Consider the following 20110-nt stretch of genomic DNA (forward strand, 5'->3'; position numbering starts at 1 on the left):
TTTCAGTTTTCCAAGATTTCTGAAATGTGGAATTCCAAATAATTCTGACAGCTTGTATGTATTATCCATGTTTGTGCAGCTATTATTGATAGAACCTGTATTTATACTCAGGTTGGTCTGGTTCTAAGTCTCATGTTCTTTCCTTCTTTTCCACGTAAAAGGGCTAGTCTTGATTGAGAGCTTGCCAAGCTTGCCTTTAATCTTATTTCTCTCTTGCTGTCATTTCTCTCATGCTCTCATTTATGACTACTTTTTGAGCCCTCACTTCATTTCTTGTTTACTGCTGTACTCCGTATCTCAAACAGTGGTGGGTGCTCAGTGAGTATTTGTTGAATGAATGGCTGAACCCACAGGTTTTCTGAAAGCTCTATTTGCCACAGCCCCTCACCTGCCATGAGGTTTTCTAGCACAGTAGGGTCAAAAGTAGGACAGAGGCGTCATTAGTTTGTATAAATTGCTTTATATCTGGTTTCATGATACACTACAGTCAGTCAAAATAGGTACACATGAAAACTGTCATTACTGTGCTTGGTGGGAGTGATCATCTGTGGGGTCAGTAGTGTGTGATGTACTTATGTGAGTACAGGGACGTCAACTGGTACTTCATTTCCTTGCTACAGTTACTGTAAAAACATTTTTCTTTGTTTCTTTTCCGTATTTGTTAGAGTGATGCTCCCTACCTTTGTCTAGTGGAAAGACCATTTTCGTAGGAGTTGGGAGAGTCAGGTCTGGCTCCAGCTGTGCTAGTGTATTCCCTGGGTTACATTTGGAGGTCACAGTTTGGTTTGGGGTCTTGATATCCTGATAGTTTAAGTTTGTTTAGAAGGGTGAAAGTTAAGCTGAGTAAAATTTCAAAGTAGCCAAATTTTCATTGGCACTTGATTGTCTGCTTTTTTGAGTGCTTAACCTACATTTTAGGCTCCCTTCTTGCCTGGGGAAGCACTGCTCCTAGGTGTAACAAAGACACGCCAGCTGCGGCACCTACCTTCTCTGCACTGCTCCGTTGTCCGGAGTTAGTGCTCCTTCCATTCTGGGTTCCTGTTCCCTTAGTGCGGTGGCTGTCAGCTGGGTTAGGTATCTGGAAAAAATCAGTCTGGAAATTTCAGATGTTATAGGGAAGAGACTTGGAGCAGCATAGCCTTCCCATACCCCATTCATGCCTTTCATTGAGGATTTTGCCGCCGTGCGTTTAGATAAAGTTTAGATAAACCTCAGAGCACTGTTCTGCCCTCCCGGATTTCCTGACTTGTCTCTTATCCCCTTCTCCTTAGCTTATCCCGCAAAAGTCCTCTCTACTGTGGTCCTATCACCCTTTTCCGTTTCTGAGGCCCGCCACTGCCCTATGGCTTGTTCTTTCAGAGGTTGGGATTTAACAGATCCCATTTCTGCCTCTGATGAGGTTTTGTCCTTCTTTCGAACCCAGCCATGGCAAATCAGCCTCTGGACTCCCTTAGTCTGAATCGAACTCACTAAACCAGAAAATTGGGGATTGAGGTCACATCTTGTAAGAAAATACCCCCTTGCTTTCTCAGTTTGATATTTGATATTTGCTATAGTCTGGTGTCACTCTGCATCTCAAGTGTTGTTGGAGTTCAAGTGGGCCCTGAGCAGGGAGCGGAGTACTGTCCTACTTGCAGTTGAAGCAGCTGACAGTGTAAAGGTATGTCAGCAGGGGGCTTTCCGCTTCCTTCCTTAGCAAAGGAGTGGACAGGAGAGGCAGACGTAGAGAGTGCTAGCCAAAGCCTTAGCACAGTGTCATGAACGTGGCAGATAGTGGTCACTTCCAGCTGGAGAGAACTGGACGTGGTGAAGATGGAACTGACAGCCTGCACTTAAACAGTGCCCCTGTAATGATCTTAGATGAAGGTGTTTAGACTGATTCACACTGAGGTTTTAGCTTAACTGATTATAATTCCCCCCTTTGAGGATAAAGCCTTCTAACATTATGTATTTTACCTGTTTGTATGCTGTGCTCACAGAGAGTGTGGGTGCAGATAGCAGAGGTAGATGCATCCTGGGGCTGTGGTCTCCAGAGTTGGACAAGAGCCCCAAGACGGTATGTAAAGGGATGTTTATCATTTAAAGTGAGGCTGGGAGTCTCAAGAAAGAAATCACTCCGAGGTTTCTATTTTGTGACTTAGGACAGAAGCAGCAGAATGTCAACATTTCCCTCTGTGAGCTACTGTAATTAAACCCATTGGGGTTGTTCTATATTTATTGTCACTCATAAAATATTTCCTACTGCAGCAGGATCACTGGCTTCCAATTTAGATAATTTAGTAAGTATTTACTTACAAAATTTTTATAACATTTATTAAATAGCGCTGTGTTTAATTCACCTGGTTATTTTTTAATGTATACCATTGTACATTTAGACGACAGCCTAACTGTTGCTTTGTGGTTCAAAATTTTTGTTAAAGGAATTTGAAATTATGTTCTAAGAAAAACATTCTAGGGGCCGGCCCCGTGGCGCAAGTGGTTAAATGCGTGCGCTCTGCTGCGGCAGCCTGGGGTTCGCCGGTTCGGATCCCGGGCGCGCACTGACACACTGCTTGTTGGGCCATGCTGTGGCGGCGTCCCATATAGAGTGGAGGAGGATGGGCATGGATGTTAGCCCAGGACTAGTCTTCCTCAGCAAAAAAGAGGATTGGCATTGGATCTTAGCTCAGGGCTGGTCCTCCTCACAAAAAAAAAACAAAAAACAAAAAACATTCTAGTCATTGGGTAAAAGACTGTGTGGATATCGGGAATGTAAAAGAAAGGCTGGAATCTTGTTTAGAACACGCTCTCTTTATGTGCTAACATGTTTTACCAACCTTACCAGACAGAAGGGATTCTTTTGCAGCAGTAAGAATTCTCTGTTTTTGCTGCTATGGCTGTCCCAGGACTACCAGTCAAGTGTTTGCCTGTTACTCTGGGAGCTCCAGGTGATGCCTCACATGAGCTCATAAACATTTCTCTCATTTTCCTCTCAGTTCCTCCCACACCCCCTTTGGTAGTCGCTCCCTGGGATGCCACTTGAGGCTGGGGCCTCCTCAGCAATGCTGCTAGTTCCCCCAGGCACACTGATACCTGTACCAAGAGTCTCCTGGAACTTCTAAGCATGAACCTTTAAACTGCCAAAGCAGTGGTGCTGTGTTCTTAAAAGAAATGTTCTTGGAAGAATGCTTACTCTCGCACACCGTGAGACTATGCTTGTACTTCACTTCTTACAAACTCCTGAAAAGCCATCCTGTCAGCTGCTTCTTGCAGCTACCTTTCTCTGTAGAGCCAAATAGGAATCCATTGAAACAGTGGGGAGATAGGAACCAATATCTGAGGCATACTTTCCACTTAGTGATCTCCTTGTGGTGCTTGGCAAAATCTCTTTTCCCTCTGTCTTCAGGACCGAGAACCAACCAGCCAAGCAAAGCTCATGGGAGACCGCCCACCACTTCATGAGACACGCCCAGAAATTTCTGAATCCCACCTTAGGTTTGGTGTCGGACCCTGAGTGCATTTACTTAAAGATACTAATAGTGATCATTATCAGTAGATTGCAGGGATTTCCAGGAAAAGCAATTCAGTCATGCTGCTCCACTCACGCTCACTCACCTCGCTCTCCAGTCAGCAGATCCTAGAAGGTATCAGGCTGTAACCATGGAGCAAAACATAGCTCCAGATGGGTGGGGTTGACCAAACTTTTACCCCTCTGTGATAACTATCCGAGTATGGCCTAATCTAATTCATACGTCTTACATGAAAAGGATAACTGCGTAACTTAGCATCTACTTTTGAGAGTAAAAAGGGATGCTATTGATATTTATGTCAAGACAGTTAGAATAATAGATTATCATCCTAAATATGAATGAGCTGTAATATAAATAAGCTTTAAAAACTTTCTTTTTACCATGTTTTCCCAGTTATTTGCAAAACCCTATGTTTTGATTATTACTGTTTTTAGATCTTTTTTAAAATCATCATTTGTTGCCTACAAGTTTCTTAGAATGGTTGCTTCATGGATTTGTCCTGTCTGATTAGCATTCATTTCAAATCATACCTTGATTTTTTTTTTTCTTGTCCCGCCAACTAGAAATCTTCTTATTTTCGATGCAGATGCAGAGTTTGCAGGGTGGTACAGAGGCCATAGCCCGATTGGATCAGTTAGAAGCTGATTATTATGATCTGCAACTTCAGTTGTATGAAGTACAGTTTGAAATCTTGAAGTGTGAAGAGTTACTGTTGACAGCACAACTGGAAAGCATCAAAAGACTTATATCGGGTATGGTGTGCATTTAACCACGTAAATCAGCAAAAGGTTACATACGTAGGGAAAATGGACATGGACATTGACATGGTCAACTATGTTTCTTCTGTTGAGACTGAAAAAAAATCTTAATGTAAAATCTTTTTAAGGAGTTCGTAAAGTCAGACAAGTGGTTTAGTAGACTGAGCAGTGCAACTGTGTGTTATCACCTTTGTAAAATACTTGGTAAACGTTACTGTATTCTCAAAAATTTTGAATTTGGAAAACAAGGAGGGTGATAGTGATTTATTGAGCACTTAACTGTGTGCTAGACACTGCTAAGCACTTTGCACACACATTCGCCTTATAAGGTGTATTTCCTAATAATCACTGTTTTACAAAGAAGCTCAAGAGGTAATGGCTTTGCCTGAGGTTACAGAGCCAGTAAGTGGATTAGAACCCTATGCTGTCTGGCTCCACAGCCAATGCTCTTAATCACCACGCCTTGTTGCTCTTCTGTAACAGAAAAGAGAGATGAAGTGGTGTACTATGACACTTACGAAAGCATGGAGGCGATGCTGGAGAAGGAAGAGATGGCAGCATCTGTGCATTTACAGAGAGAAGAGCTACAGAAACTTCAGCAGAAAGCACGCCAGCTGGAAGCAAGACGTGGACGGGTTTCGGCCAAGAAAGCCTACCTCAGAAATAAAAAGGTATAATAGGTTAGGTATTCATTGAATATATGGCCTTAATTTAAAATCTTGTTTTTATTAATTAATCTTTGACCATATCTAATAATTCTAACGCAATTTGTCACTAATACCTACATATCTTTTAAAACTAAGTAAGAGTTACCTCTTCTGAGTGCTCAGGCCATTGTATTAAACGTGTGTAGTTCTCTGAGAATCGCCCTCTTAAACACGTTACAACAGCCAGATGTGCTATTTGCCTTAGCTACCCTGAAGGTGGCTCTGCTAAAGGGCATGACTGTAGGATCCCATGTAATGCAATTCCTGCTCCTTTTTTATTTAAGGAGGCCAGTGATGTGCTACAATTGAGTCCTAGTTCTGACCTCGGTCTTATATATATAAGCTAATGTCAATTTAATCCATATTATTCACTCTTCATTCTAATTTTAATCCACATCAGAGGTAGGGAAGCTCATCCCAGAGAATCTGGCCATTTATACCCGCAGCCTCAGATCTGCTGCAACCCACGTCACACAGAGTCGGGGGGCTCCCGCCTCCCTGCCCCCAGCCACTCAGGCCCACCAACTGAGTTGGCAGAGCTGCAGAGGGAAGGAGGAGTGACAGAAGAAGGCTGGAAAGAGAAAACTAGAAACACTGAGTCCTAAAAAGAAAGAGAATGAGAAGAAAAACCATACAATGCAAAAGATAAAAATATGCTGCTTTATGTAACATCGTCCTATATTCCTTGTCTCCATGTCAACATGCCCAGGGTCACAGGCTGCTTGGTTTATCTGGCACCCACAATAGGATTTCATACCCGGAGTAGTTCTGACTGCAAGTGGTTCAGCCCTGCCTCTCCTCTTGAGAGAACAAAGATGGTCTCTGGCTGTGCCTTGAGGACTTGAAGTCTATGCTTTGTGGTTAAACTTTTCAAGGAGAATAATGGAAATAACTTTGTTCTTTATGTATTTTATCTTTAATTCTGCCACTAGTCAAATGAGATAATTTTTTGCCTGAAATCCAGAAAGTTCTGAAAATCAAAAGCATTCTCATACTTAATTTAGTGGCAAACCCAAGCCCGGTTTGCACTGATATGAAGTAGTTATTTATTTCTTTGTCTTACTTACTTTGACTATTCATATATTTCACTGCAAAAATATTAGTATTACTTATTGTGGGGTGCTGCTTCAGATCCTGCTGGAGTTATTGGGTAATATATGATATATGCAACATATCATCTTTCTAAAATCTGAAAAAAATTTTAATTTCAAAACACATCTGACCTCTGTTATGGTTAAGGGATTGTGGGCCTGTATCCTCATAACCAAGGGAACCAAGGCTTCCAGTCACCCAAGGAAAAGCAGCTGGTGTGAGGCAGAGGTAGGATTTTTGTCCTAGGTCTCTGTGACTTAGTGCTGAGTCAGTATATCACTATATTGTGTCACTATATAGTACTACCTTTGTTTTCCCCTGGAGATGGCCCTGGACAGGTTCATTTCATGACTGATACGATAGAGTCAACCCATTGTATCAGTCAACTGATAGAAATAGTTACTTTAAAATAGAGTTTACTGGCTTAAAAGGTCATTCATTATGACTTTTCTCTGGTTAGAAGAGTGATCTTTTGGTATAGCTTTGAGAGTGTTGGAAACTAATGTTAACCCTTTTCTCTGGAGGACTTCTCCAGAAAGACCCAGGGAAATGAAGACTTAGTGTGGTGCCACTAAAAAGTTGTGGATGATAGTGCATTACTTTGTAAAGAAGCACAAATCTCCTATTTTTATTTATTTATTTATTTTTTGGTGAGGAAGATTAGCTCTGAGCTAACCTCCGTTGCCAATCCTCTTTTTCCCCAGGAACATTGGCCCTGAGCTAACATCTGTGCCCATCTTCCTCTATTTTATCTGTGGGATGCCTGCCACAGCATGGCTTGCTAAGCGGTGCATAGGTCCATGCCCGGGATCCAAACCCCAGGTTGCCAAAGCAGAGCACACGAACTTAACCACTATGCCACCAGGCCAGCCCCATCCTATTTTATTATTATGTTTTTATTTTCATGTGATTAGAATAATCAAACCTATATTTTCTTTATAATTCTGATTTTCTAATCTTTAAGTCCTCTTAACTCTGAAGTCTATGAACAGAAGATTAAGATTTTATGATAATGTTTAAACCATCTGGGCAAAATCATGTTCTTTAACTCATCAGAGAGAGCTTAAGAATACAGACTAAGCCAAAGATTGTATATCCTTTTTTGCCCAGACTAGTTTAAAGTGTCCAGTACGACTTAGAATCTTCTGACCACAGACTTCAGAGCTGAAAGAGACCTTTTTTCTTTTTTTTTTTTGGTGAGGAAGAGTGGCCCTGAGCTAACATCTGTTGCCAATCTTCCTCTTTTTGTTTAAGGAAGATTGTCCCTAAGCTAATATGTTTGCCAGTCTCCCTCTATTTTTGTATGTGGGATGCTGCCACAGCATGGCTTGATGAGCAGTGTGTAGGTCCACGCTGGGGATCCGAACCCATGAACCTCAGGCCACCAAAGCAGAGCGTGCAAACTTAACCACTACGCCACTGGGCTGACCCCTGAAAGAGACATTTGAGATTATCTAAGGACATCTTCTTCCACTCTACCTTGCCCCATCCCTCTCCCTCTAAAAAAAGAGACATCAGGAGTTCTAGAGAAGTTAATAGTTCAGAAGAAGAGTCTTTTTAAGATCCTGGTTATTTGGCTTATGCTGCTTCAGTACTCCAGATGAGAAACCAGAGGTAGCGTACTTGGTATTTTGCTACGTAGGTATATGTTAAGATTAAAATTTAGCCTATCAGATAAACCCTGGTGTGGTGTTTTGAGTCTTCTACATTTCACTTATTTTTTGTATTTATAGGAAATTTGTATTGCAAAACACAATGAAAAATTCCAACAGCGCCTTCGGAGTGAAGATGAATACAGAAGCCATCACACAATACAGCTAGTAAGTTTGGACTCTTGGAGACTTAAAACAAAACTATAGAGAATAAGAAAGTGTTATAACTAGATGTTAGCATTAGTTCACTTTATCATTTAGAGCAGTTTTAGGCAAAATTGAATAGAAAATACAGTTCCCATATACCTCCACACATGCATAGCTTCCCCTGCCAACCAAATCCCACATAAAGAATGGTACATTTGTTACAATCAGTGAACCAACAGTGACACATTATTGTCACCCAAAGTCCATACTTTACATTAGAGTTCATTCTTGGTGCTGTATGTTCTCTTGGTTTTGACAAATGTGTAATGACATGAATCCATCATTATAGTATCATACAGAATATTTTCACTGCCCTAAAAATCCCCTGTGCTCCAGCTGTTCATCCCTGTCTTTCCCCGAACCCCTTGAACCACTGATCTTTATACTGTCTCCATAGTTTTGCCTTTTCCAGAATGTTTAATTGGAACCATACAGTATGTAGCCTTTTCAGATTGGCTTATTTAACTTAGTAATATGCATTTAAGGTTCCTTCATTTCCTTTCATGGCTTGATAGCTCATTTCTTTTTGGTGCTGAATAATAATCTGTTGTCTGGATGTACCACGGTTTATTTATCCATTCACCTACGGAAGAATATCTTGATTACTTACTTCCAAGTTTTGGCAATTATGAATAAAGCTATAAACATCCATGCAGGTTTTTGTGTGGATGTAAGTTTTCAACTCCTTTGATTAAATACCAGGGAGTGCAATTGCTAGATCATATGGTAAGAGTATGTTTAGTTTTCGAAGAAACTGCCAAATGGCTGTTCCATTTTGCATTCCCGCCAGCAAAGAATGAGCTTTCTTGTTGCATGTCCTCACCAGCATTTGGTGTTGTCAGTGTTTTGGATTTTGGCCATTCTGATAGGTGTGTAGTTGTAGTTGTTATGGTTTGTTTTAGTTTGCAGTTCCATAATGGCATATGATGATGAGCATCTTTTCATAATGCTTATTTGCCATCTGTATATCTTTGGTGAGGTGTCTGTTCAGATCTTTTGCTCATTTTTAAATTGAGTTGTTTGTTTTCTTATGGTTGAGTTTTAAGAATTCTTTGTATGTTCTGGATAACAGTCCTTTATCATGTGCTATGTCTGTAGCAAATATTGTCTCCCAGTCTGTGGCGTGTCTTTTTATTCTCTTGACAGTATCTCTCACAGAGCAGAAGTTTTTCATTTTAATGAAGTCCAACTTATCAATTCTTTCTTTCATGGGTTATACCTTTGATATTGTATCTAAAAAGTTATCACCAAGCCCAAGGTCATCTAGATTTTCTCCTATGTTTTATTCTAAGAGCTTTATACTTTTGCATTTTACATTTAGGCCTATGATCCATTTTAAGTTAATATTTGTGAAGGGCGCAAGGTCTGTGGCTAAACTTCCCTTTTTTTTTGCACGTGGATGTTTAGTTGTTCCAGCGTTATTTGTTGACAAGACTGTCCTTTCTCCATTGAATTGCCTTTGCTCCGTTGTTAAAGACAAGTTGATTATAATTGTGTGGGTCTATTTTTGGGCTCTCTGTTCTGTTCCGTTGATCTAGGTCTTTTGCCTCTCCAAAGAAACTTTAGAATCAGCTTGTTGATAACCGCAAAATAAGTGGCTGGGATTCTGGTTTAGATTGCATTGAATCTATAGATCAAGTTGGAAATAATTGGCGCCTTAACATTATTGAGGCTTCCTATCTATGAACAAAGGGTATCTCTCCATTTATTTATTTCTTTGATTTTCTTTTATAAGACTTTTGTAGTTTGCCTTATATAGATCTTGTACATATTTTATTAGATTTATACCTAAATCTGTCTTCCTTTTTTTTTTTTTTTGGTGGTGGTAATGTCAATAGTTTTTAATTTGAAACTCCAGTTGTTCCAGTTGTTCGTTGCTGGTATATTAGAAAGCAGTTGACTTATACGTCAACCTTGTATCCTGCAGCCTTGCTATAATCTGCTTATTAGTTCCGGGAGTTTTCTTTTTTTGTTGGTTCTTTTATCTACTTTTTTGGGTCAGATTTTCTACATAGACAATCATGCCACCTGCAAATGAAGACAGTTTTATTTCTTCTGTCCCACTCTGTATGTCTTTTATTTCCTTTTCTTGTTGCATTAGCTAGGACTTCCACTATGATGTTTAAAAGGAGTGGTGAGAGGGGACATCTTTGTCCGTTCCTGATCTTAAAATAGGAAAGCTTCTAGTTTTTCACTATTAAGTAAGATGTTAGCTATAGGGTTTTTTGTAGATGTTCTTTATCAAGTTGAGGAAGTTCCCCTCTATTTGTAGTTTGCCAAGATCCTTAGTTTGCTTTTTAAAAAATCACATTAGAAACCTTCTACCCCTGGTATTGCTGCACCTCATCATTCCTGCAGTATATTATCCTGATAGTGGTCTTTTTAGACACATATTTATTAATAATTTATATTTCATTAAATAGGAGAAATGCTGACATGACCATATCACTATGCTTATTTAAATTTTTTCTTTCTTTAGTGTCACACCAAAGGCCAAAGGACTTAAATTTATTTGTATTATTCCTTAAGCTCATTTTGGCATGATAGCTAAAGCTACCTCTTACTCTTGATTTTAAACACATAAAAGTAGCCAAACTACCCATAAATTGTAAGAGTCATCTTTGTCCAGAAGCTACAAATAGCAAAATTAATTTATCACACTTTTATTTTTCATTACTATTCTCATGGGTCATAAACTGCTTTGTAAGGAAGGTTCAACAATGGGCCAGCATAACAGGTGAATCAGAATGCCCCCTATCATCACCATCAGCCCCTGTGTTGTCAGCTTGTTACTGAGATCCACACTTAGAATTTGTTCCTTATTACATGGAGATTTGGGCTTCTGATCAAACACCAATACTTTGGTGGATGGAGTAACTAACTAACTTTTTAGAATGATTATCAAATCCTTTCTCAAAGAGTTTTATGGGACATAGAGGAATAAAAATGAGGAAATTAATACTTGGGGGAATCTCAAAGATAAATGTTATCTACCTTATAATTTTGCCTAATACCAGCTTTGAGTGGAAAACTCATTGTGGGAGAATGAATCTATTAACCATCCTAGTCATCTTTAACATGCATAGCTTAGAGGAAGATGAAAGTTGGCTTAGATCTAAATAAATCATTGTTTTTTAAAGCCAGTTTGAAACCACTTTTACCAAAATCTCTTGGGTGGTAGATTGTTTAAAATGTTGATCCTTATATTGTAACCTTATTGTTTCAAAAATTCTTCTGGAAATCCTTGCAAATTAAGTATGTAAGTAAGACTAAGGAATTTATTTTAATATTTGATTGTAAACTCCCTAAAACAGTATAGTTACTTCTTTCTTTTTTGGCTCAGAGACAAATTAGATAAGAGAAGGAAATAGTGGTCAGGAAACTAGTCAGTTTTCCCCATTAGAAAATGCAGTCTTGTATTATGTAAAACCACAGTCATAACTCATGGGTTTCACTTCAAGAAAGTGCACATAGAATACTTTTAAACTGTAGTTTATGGAAACTGATCAGAACTTTTTAGATTATTTTGCTCACAATGGCTTCTTTTAATACTACCTACTTCCTCCATGCTCTGATATGTGCCCTGCTGAATCACTGTCTGTTCTCATTTTCTTAAAACAGTACTTTGTTATGAAAACCTTTATTACTTTTATTGAAGCATAATATGCATATAGAAAAATGTGCAACTCATAAGTGTATATAACTTGAAGAATTTTCACAAATTGAACATACCTATGTACCAGCACTCAGACTGATAAGCAGAATGTTAACAGAAGCCCAAAGCCCCTTGTGTTACCATCCTGTAAGTACCCTCCCCCCCAAATAAAAGGTAAATTATGTTTATTTTACAGAATCATTAAATGACTTTCCCAAAATGATCCAGTTAGTAAGGGAGGACCTGGTGTTCAACCCAGGCTTGTCTGTTACTTGCTATGCTCTTAAACGTAACTCTGATGCTGTGCTCTATAACGACTTGATTTCCCCATGCAGGCTCATCAGTTCATGCCTCAGGAGTCTGAAGCTTTCTCCTTCTCTCTCCATCTGGGATCTTTTAGATTATAGTAAGATTTGACTTTGTATATACTGGCCGACAGACCAGTAATATGATTAATCAGTTAATTTATCTCTGAACTCCACATCCAACTATTTATATATTATGTTTAGAGATCCACATTCACAGTTTGAAAACTCAAACTAAGTACCTCTTAAGTAACTAATGTTTTTCCCCCAAGTACTAAGAACTCTATCCATTAGATAATATACTTTCTCTAAGTATAGAAGGATCTCTTCACCTCTGGAGTCAGTGCTCCTCTACAGGCCTTAGAAAGACTCTTGTCCCCAGGTATCCGTGGCAGGTATCCAGGTGTGGGAAGGTACAAGCTCACTCCCAGTTCCAGGTGGTTATCAGATGTACATGAGATTTTTTCAGTTCCTTCCTTTTGCTGACTCAGCTGGAAGAGTTGCCCGTTATAACTATGCGAAGTGGAAGAAGCATGGAGTAGGGACGAGGAGGTGGGATAAGTTCTTGCTTTACTGTGTCCTTGAGCTATTCTGGGCTTTCCTTTCTAAAGGAGAGCATCCACATGGGACCTTTATGTCTGCTTTTAATGCAGAGCTCAGGTCATATCTTCTCTTTGTTTTCCCATCTGGAAACTTAGGATTATATAGTAAGTCTTCTGGCATCTGGCACTATTACTGAGAGATGCCTGACTTTGTATCTACTAATAAATGGTCTTTGAGAACTCTTAAGACTTTCCCAGCGAGAGCTCTCTACGCAAAGGCAAAAGGTTTTTCTGACCGTTGGTAGGAGGAAGAGATGGAAGGATGTTCATCTTTCCTTACCCATTAACTCCTCGCCTCCCCCCTCCCATAAATCCAAGGGGCTAATTTACATACAAAGGATCCAGCCCACCTCACCAAGAGATAAAAAGTGAGGCTGACCTCTGTTGTGTGTGATAGTTAACAGGTTGGCTGTCATGCCCTCTTCATTGCGTTCCCTGACTGGTAACTGCAGATCCGTCACTGTCGCCCAACAGTGCTGTTATCAAAACACTGCTTCCACTCTTGATCCTCTGACAAGAACTCCACTTTATCCTCGACACTCTTCTCAGTGTAATTTCCTGTAGCGTCTGGCCCATTCCCCAATCCCAGACCTCTTTCATTTTGTATTCCCAATCTGGATTAACAGTACCACCATCCACCCAATGTTGGCCAAGTGAGAAAACTTGAATTCCTCTTTCTCACCACCTCCACCAGGGTCAGTTTCTTCCTTGGTGCTTGACAGCACTAAACCTGATGTCTAACATGCCTTTTCCTTCTCTCTGCCACCTAAGACAGCCCTGCTTTTTTTCCTAGGGCTTAATAGAGTACCTAGTTTGACAGATAATAAATGTTAAAAGAATGGAATTTCTTAAGCAGCCTTTTCTGTGCCGTATTACTGTCTTAGATGGTATCTTAACATGGTATATGACTTTTTTTACTCTGTGATCTTAAAATGTTTTCTTTCTTTTTACTTAGTATTTTCTAATTTGATCCTGTTATCTAAGCAAGGTGATTTTTTCCTGAATAATTGAGTATCTTGATGTCTGTGTATAAATTTTGATCACTTATCAGATTTTAAAAAATATATCCTAAACACTTCTTTTATTCATTACTACTTTAAAAATCCTTCTATTGTGAGCAGTTTTAATTAGTGGCTTGCAGAAATGTTTCTCAACCATTATTATACATTTAAAAAAAACGCTGATGGTGTTTATAAAGACAGACATGATCATTATAAAAGATTTTAAAGCAATATAGGAAAAAGTTACAAAGAAGAAATCAACGCCAAAATAACTTTTACTTTTAACAGGATAACTTAAGTGAATCTGAAAGAACTACTGAAATTTCAATAAATTTCTTGACCACAGTAAGATTTAGCAAAACATTGAGTATTGTGATCATAGTTTTAAAAGTTATTTCAACTTTAGACTCGTGCTTCATGAAAATGAAGAAATTATTGCCTTATGCTTTCTCACAACTCCCTTTTCCTTCCAGCTCCCAATATTTTATGAACCTTCACAACGTAAAAATAATTGTATAACTTTTATATTCTTTATTTTATAGTCAGAATTCAGTTATTTCATGTGATCCTAATTCCCAGAGTTGTTTAGATTCAGTTGTATATTTAAGTGGATTCATTGTTTAGTGCCAGTCCTCTTATCGCAATTTCTCTACTCCTGAGTTTATTTTGATTCATCTTGGGAGTTGTTAGATTTCATTAAGGTGTTATTTTGGGAAAGTTTCATGGTTCCTGTATTTTCGGAGTTCCAGCATGTTTTGGGAATGCTTGTCTGTTTCCTTTGTATGTAAAGGATAATTTAGCTGGGTCGTACTATCATATTTCCTCTCCATCAGAATTCTAGAGACATTGCTACGATGTCTTGTAGCATTTAATGTTGCAGTGGAGAGGCCCGAAGTCACCCCTCCCTCCTCTCACCTCCGTATGAGACTTGATGTTTCTGCGTGGAGACCCATAAAGAGTCTTTCTTTATTGTAAAGTCTAGTAACTTTATCAGGTCACTTTTGTGCACCAGGGTTTTCTGAAACATGATGTACACTTTCACTCTGAGGATCCAGGTTGTCCTTTAAATTTTGATGTAATCATCCAAGGCAAATATAGGAGTAACTCATTAGAAATTATGTTGTCCAGGGAAAAGCTGGTGAGAAAGAGAGAGATAATAGAATCTAGGAGAATAATGGAGGATTGAATTTGAAAAGGACAACAGATGATAGAAGAAAGCAGGTTAATAACACACTGGAGACCACCGTCATCTCCATGTGAAATTGTCTGGTCTTGTGGGAGGTATCTCCAATTTTTTAAAACAAAGCAGGAAAATAAAGCCATCACCCAATTACCTATCTAGTAAGTCTCTTCATTTATTTAATGTTTGTTCTGCCAAATGAGATTTAGTTAGACAGCTTTTAGGTGATTCAATGACATGGGAAAAATTGTAAATTTCTGTACAGATAACTGCCAACTATAAGGTGTGATGTTAAACCAAATGATTCATGTATAATGCTGGAAGTACTTTCTTTTTCTCGAATTCCTGTTTATATTGCTTATAGTAATGTGTAATATTTAAATTACTGACCAAGTGGTTGCTGATTTTATTTTTATTTTTTTATTATTATTATAATTTTTTTTTTTTTTGGTGAGGAAGATTGTCCCTGAGCTAACATCTGCTGCCAGTCTTCCTCTTTTTGTTTGAGGAAGATTGGCCCTGAGCTAACATCTGTGCCAATCTTCCTCTATTTTGTATGTGGGATGCTGCTACAGCATGGCTTGGTGAGCAGTGTGTAGGTCTGCCCCCGGGGTGCAAACCCACGAACCCTGGGCTGCCAAAGCGGAACACTCAAACTTAACCACTACGCCACTGGGCTGGCCTCTGATTTTATTTTTAAGGTCAACTATTTGAGTTAGCAGAATACAGCAGCTACAAGTATTTCATACTAAAATTGTTTAAGCCAGAACTGCAAAGATGAAAGAAGCATTTTTTTAGTTCAGAGAAGATTTTATTTTACTTTACAGAGCAAACATTTTTATTTGGAAGTAAATGCAGAAAAGTGAAATAGTATTTTTGTCAACGTGTCATTATGAATTTTAAAATGATTTCTATTAAAAACTGATAGTGTTTTGTGCTGTAAAACATTTTATTTAATGCATCATTCTTTGGAGTCATCCAGTTTACATATTGGGAGAACTCTTCTTTTTTTCCTTTTAATGATAAAAATGAATGGGACACATCATAATGGAATTACTATTTTTTACCAGAAGAGAGAAAAATTACATGATGAAGAGGAAAGAAAAAGTGCCTGGGTTAGCCAAGAAAGACAGAGAACACTGGATAGACTTCGAACTTTCAAACAGGTAATAAAAGTATGGTCAATTTATTGTTTTTCATTGCTCTTTAAACAGAGCTACATACACACTCCTATTGTAAGATTTCTTTGTATGAGAAAAACTTGATTTTCTGTTTGTTATTTAGAAAATAATTATAATCATGGCAGTCCTTTTTAATTTCTTTTTATTAATGTTTTGATTGCATGGCTACCTTTCCTCTGGTTGTTTCCAGAATTAATATTATTGTGACCCTTAGCCTACCACTTCAGTAGCATAAGAGGAGTTCAGGGCCTCTGGGAAGGCCTCTTGAGTTTTATAAAATTAGTTAGTTCATAACCGACCATCCATTTCAAGCATCAACTTGTTATTAATTCCACATACATCAACCTGTGGTTATGATCTATGGAAATGGCCGGTGGCAAAATTAGAAGGTGGATCAATATACATGAGAAATGCTTCAGCAGTCCTCTTGCCAGGCTAACCTGTGACTCTGGACACTGATAACCCAGCAGCTAAATATTTTCTTGGGACCGTGCTTAAGCTGAGTGGTTCTAGTTGTTAAAGTGCTCAGGAGCCTTGCTTCCATTGTCTGTGCTGAGGAATCACCTTATCAGTGAAGGAAGCTTTTGATCAAGTCCTCTTAGTATTATGTGGGGGCGAGGGGGGATAACACAGGGATAAGCCTTGTGTTAAATAACTGTCTACCAAGTATGTTAATGCTCCGTTTTACTACAGTAAAACATATAGAATAAGAGTTCTGTATATCAGTACTCCAAAAAGTTCTATTCCCTTTCCTTCTAACACAAAATGCATATATTGTTTTCAGAGCTTTTTTTTTTTTATAATTTTATTTATTTATTTCCCCCAAAGCCCCAGTAGATAGTTGTATGTCATAGCTGCACATCCTTGTAGTTGCTGTAGGTGGGACGCAGCCTCAGCATGGCCAGAGAAGCGGTGCGTCAGTGCGCGCCCGGGATCTGCACCTGGGCCACCAACAGCGCAGCGTGCGCGCTTAACCACTAAGCCACGGGGCCGGCCCTCAGAGCTTTTTTAAATGTCAAGTAACCTTTTTAAAAAGAACGTTGTATGTTTGACATCATTTATGTTTTGTATTTTACATTGCTATTGTTATTTTTCCTTTTAAATTAGTAATTTTATTCATTAAAGATCTTTTTTTGTGTGTGTGTGAGGAAGATTAGCCCTGAGCTAACATCCGTTGCCAACTGCCCTGTTTTCACTGAGGAAGATTGGCCCTGGGCTAACATCCATGCCCATCTTCCTCTACTTTATACGTGGGATGCCTGCCACAGCATGGCTTGATAAGCGGTGTGTAGGTCCACACCTGGGATCCAAACCGGCAAACCCCGGGCCGCCAAAGCAGAGAGCACAAACTTAAACCACTATGCCACCAGGCTGGCCTATCATTAAAGATCTTTTTTAAATCATGTGGTAATTTTGAACAGCTGTCTTCTTAAGTGGATAAGAGGGGACAGGGCCTTGATAAAGAAGTTAATGACAAACAGATAATAAAGAGTTTGGTGATAAGTTTGAAAGGTATTACACTTTGGTATTCTGGTTTTCTGGGTAGCTTTATTAAAGAATTTTCCCTGAAAATCACAAGATCTCCAAAACAACATCTTGCATTTGAGGGAGAAAATAAATAGTCATTTGTTCCTAAGTTGTTTTAATAATTATGTAACCAGTTACAATAACTTCTGATTTTTCAGAGGTACCCTGGCCAAGTCATACTGAAATCAACCAGATTGCGACTAGCTCATGCAAGAAGAAGAAGTGCAGCCAGTCCTGTGCCCTGCGAGGACCCGTGTGACTCTCTGCCAGGAGCGCTGCAGGTAGAAGAGAAAAGCGAAGAGGTGGAGGAAGGAAGAGTCAAGCTTGGGCCATCACAGACAACAGAGGCCCAAAGCCACCCACAACTTGAAGATACTTCGTTAGCACAACTTGAAGCCACTTCATTACCTCTCAGTGGTATTACCTCTGAACTGCCCCCCACTGTCTCTCTTCCACTTTTGAATAATATTGACCTTGAACCAGGTTCTGTTACCTTAGATCCACTCCCACCACCTCTTCCTCCAACACCGCCTCCCCCACCACCCCCTCCTCCCCCTCCCCCACCGCCACCACCTCTGCCTGTTGCTAAGGACTACACCCTAGAGACACTGGAGAAAGGCCTGCCTAGAATGGAGGGGAACGAGAAGAGGATCCCAAAGTCTGCAAGTGCCCCTTCAGCACACCTCTTTGACAGCAGCCAGCTGGTCAGTGCCAGGAAGAAGCTCAAAAAGACTGCTGAAGGTTTGCAGAGGAGGAGAGGTAAGTGAAACAGATATTTTCGTGTCCATCTAGTGAGTAAACTGAGGCATAATCAAAAGACTTTTTATTTCATAGGATTTTACACAGCCTGAAACATTATTTTATTTTTGAACATTATTTGATAGCAGACAGGTTTTCAGGGTCGCAGCAGGGCAGAATTCTTACCAACCCACATCAGCAAACGTCTACAGACACAGAAATGTCTACCTCCTTGAGCTCTGAGACTGTTTTTAAAAATATACCTTCTGGGGGCCAGCCCAGTGGTGCAAGCGGTTAAGTGCGCACACTCTGCTGCGGCGGCCCAGGGTTCGCCAGTTCGCATCCCGGGTGCGCACTGACGCACTGCTTGGCAAGCCATTCTGTGGAGGCATCCCATATAAAGTGGAGGAAGATGGGCACGGATGTTAGCCCAGGGCTAGTCTTCCTCAGCAAAAAGAGGAGGATTGGCAGATGTTAGCTCAGGGCTGATCGCCTCACAAAAAAAAATATATATCTTCTGAAGTGATACTGGATCTATTTGGTAATACATAGTAGGTGGCTCCTTTTGTGATAGAAAGAAAATCTGGTTTTAAACTTGGGAAATACAAGAAAGGTATTCACATCAGAAAAGGTAAGCCATCTGGTCAAGACTGTCACACTAGGATGATGTTGGTAGGACCATGTAACATTTGATTACATTTATTGAGGACCTTGGTATACTCTTTGTATAGAGAAGCAAAGAAGAAGAGGGACTAATATGTATACTTTATTACATGTCAGATATGCCTTAATACAGCTATTTTTGAAAAGAACAGAATAGTCCTGGCCCTTAAGGAGCTTTAGCTTGCATAGGAAGAATATTATGTAAAACAATTTGCATATTACATTTTAATCTGAGAGACCATCCTGTAAAATATTTCTTACTATACCCCGAGTAGAATTTCATACGTGAAACAACAAAATGAAAAAAAACTGCACAATCACCATAATGAACCAAAATTTAATTTTTTTAAATTAAATGTGTAACCCAGTCACTGTCTGAATTTAGCTTGGGCTGTGCATTATGGAAATGGTTTGGGAGTCTCACCCATGATATTACTAAAGACTACCTCCTAGCCCTGAGTCTGCTCACTTCTCTCACGTGGGAAATGATAGGAATACCAATAATCTCTGACATGGAATTTGAGTCTTGGGATTTTTTTTTTTTTTAAACAAGCCTACTGAGGATCCCCTATGCTCTGGCAACCTTCTGTCCACACTTCATGGTCTGTTATGTAGATGCTGTTTTCAGTGTCCTGGGCTATCACAGTCCTAAAGTCTAGAGGTGTACAGTTTGACTTGAAGTGTTATCCTAACTATAATTGTTCTCTTTCGTTTTCTAAAGTGAGCTCACCCATGGATGAGGTGCTAGCTTCCTTGAAGCGTGGTAGTTTTCATCTGAAAAAGGTTGAACAGCGAACTCTGCCTCCTTTTCCTGATGAAGATGATAGTAATAATATCTTGGCACAAATAAGGAAAGGGGTAAAATTGAAGAAGGTACAGAAGGAAGTTTTAAGAGAATCCTTCACGCTTCTGCCCGACACAGACCCTCTAACACGGAGCATCCATGAAGCTCTGAGAAGAATTAAAGAAGCATCCCCTGAGTCAGAGGATGAAGAGGAGGCTTTGCCTTGCACAGACTGGGAAAACTAACAAGTAAATGGTCTTTATTTGGTAGCTTTCAGTGATACAGCTTTTATAGTGGGTGATGAAGTCTGTTCTGTTTTGAGTCTGAGGCTTATTATTTATTATTCAGCTCAATTAATTATAGCATGGATCATACATTTGTAAACTTCAAGTTTTTCTTCTGTAGTTTCAAGGAACTTAACAGAGAAGAAATTTCTAAAGATGTTGCTATGTAAATGCTATGTTTTTTATATCCTGCTCATTAAAAATTTCTGCAGTACAGCTATATCCCAAGTAAAGAGGATGGTCTTATTCTAGTAGAGGCATGGTC

General features: G+C 39.3%; 1 protein-coding gene across 1 annotated transcript in view; it reads left to right on the forward strand.

Annotated features, from left to right (window-relative positions):
* The window catches only part of JMY (junction mediating and regulatory protein, p53 cofactor), a 99997-nt gene that overhangs the window by 70245 nt on the left and 9642 nt on the right, over positions 1–20110 (forward strand). The window contains exons 5-10 of the mRNA XM_058568160.1: positions 4096–4261; positions 4751–4938; positions 7800–7886; positions 15739–15834; positions 17535–18135; positions 19499–19809. Coding sequence (XP_058424143.1) covers positions 4096–4261; positions 4751–4938; positions 7800–7886; positions 15739–15834; positions 17535–18135; positions 19499–19806 — 1446 coding nt within the window. The 3' untranslated portion in view covers positions 19807–19809. The remainder of the gene's footprint in view (positions 1–4095; positions 4262–4750; positions 4939–7799; positions 7887–15738; positions 15835–17534; positions 18136–19498; positions 19810–20110) is intronic.

Source organism: Diceros bicornis, chromosome 1, assembly GCF_020826845.1.
Source record: "Diceros bicornis minor isolate mBicDic1 chromosome 1, mDicBic1.mat.cur, whole genome shotgun sequence".
NCBI classification, from domain to species: domain Eukaryota; kingdom Metazoa; phylum Chordata; class Mammalia; order Perissodactyla; family Rhinocerotidae; genus Diceros; species Diceros bicornis.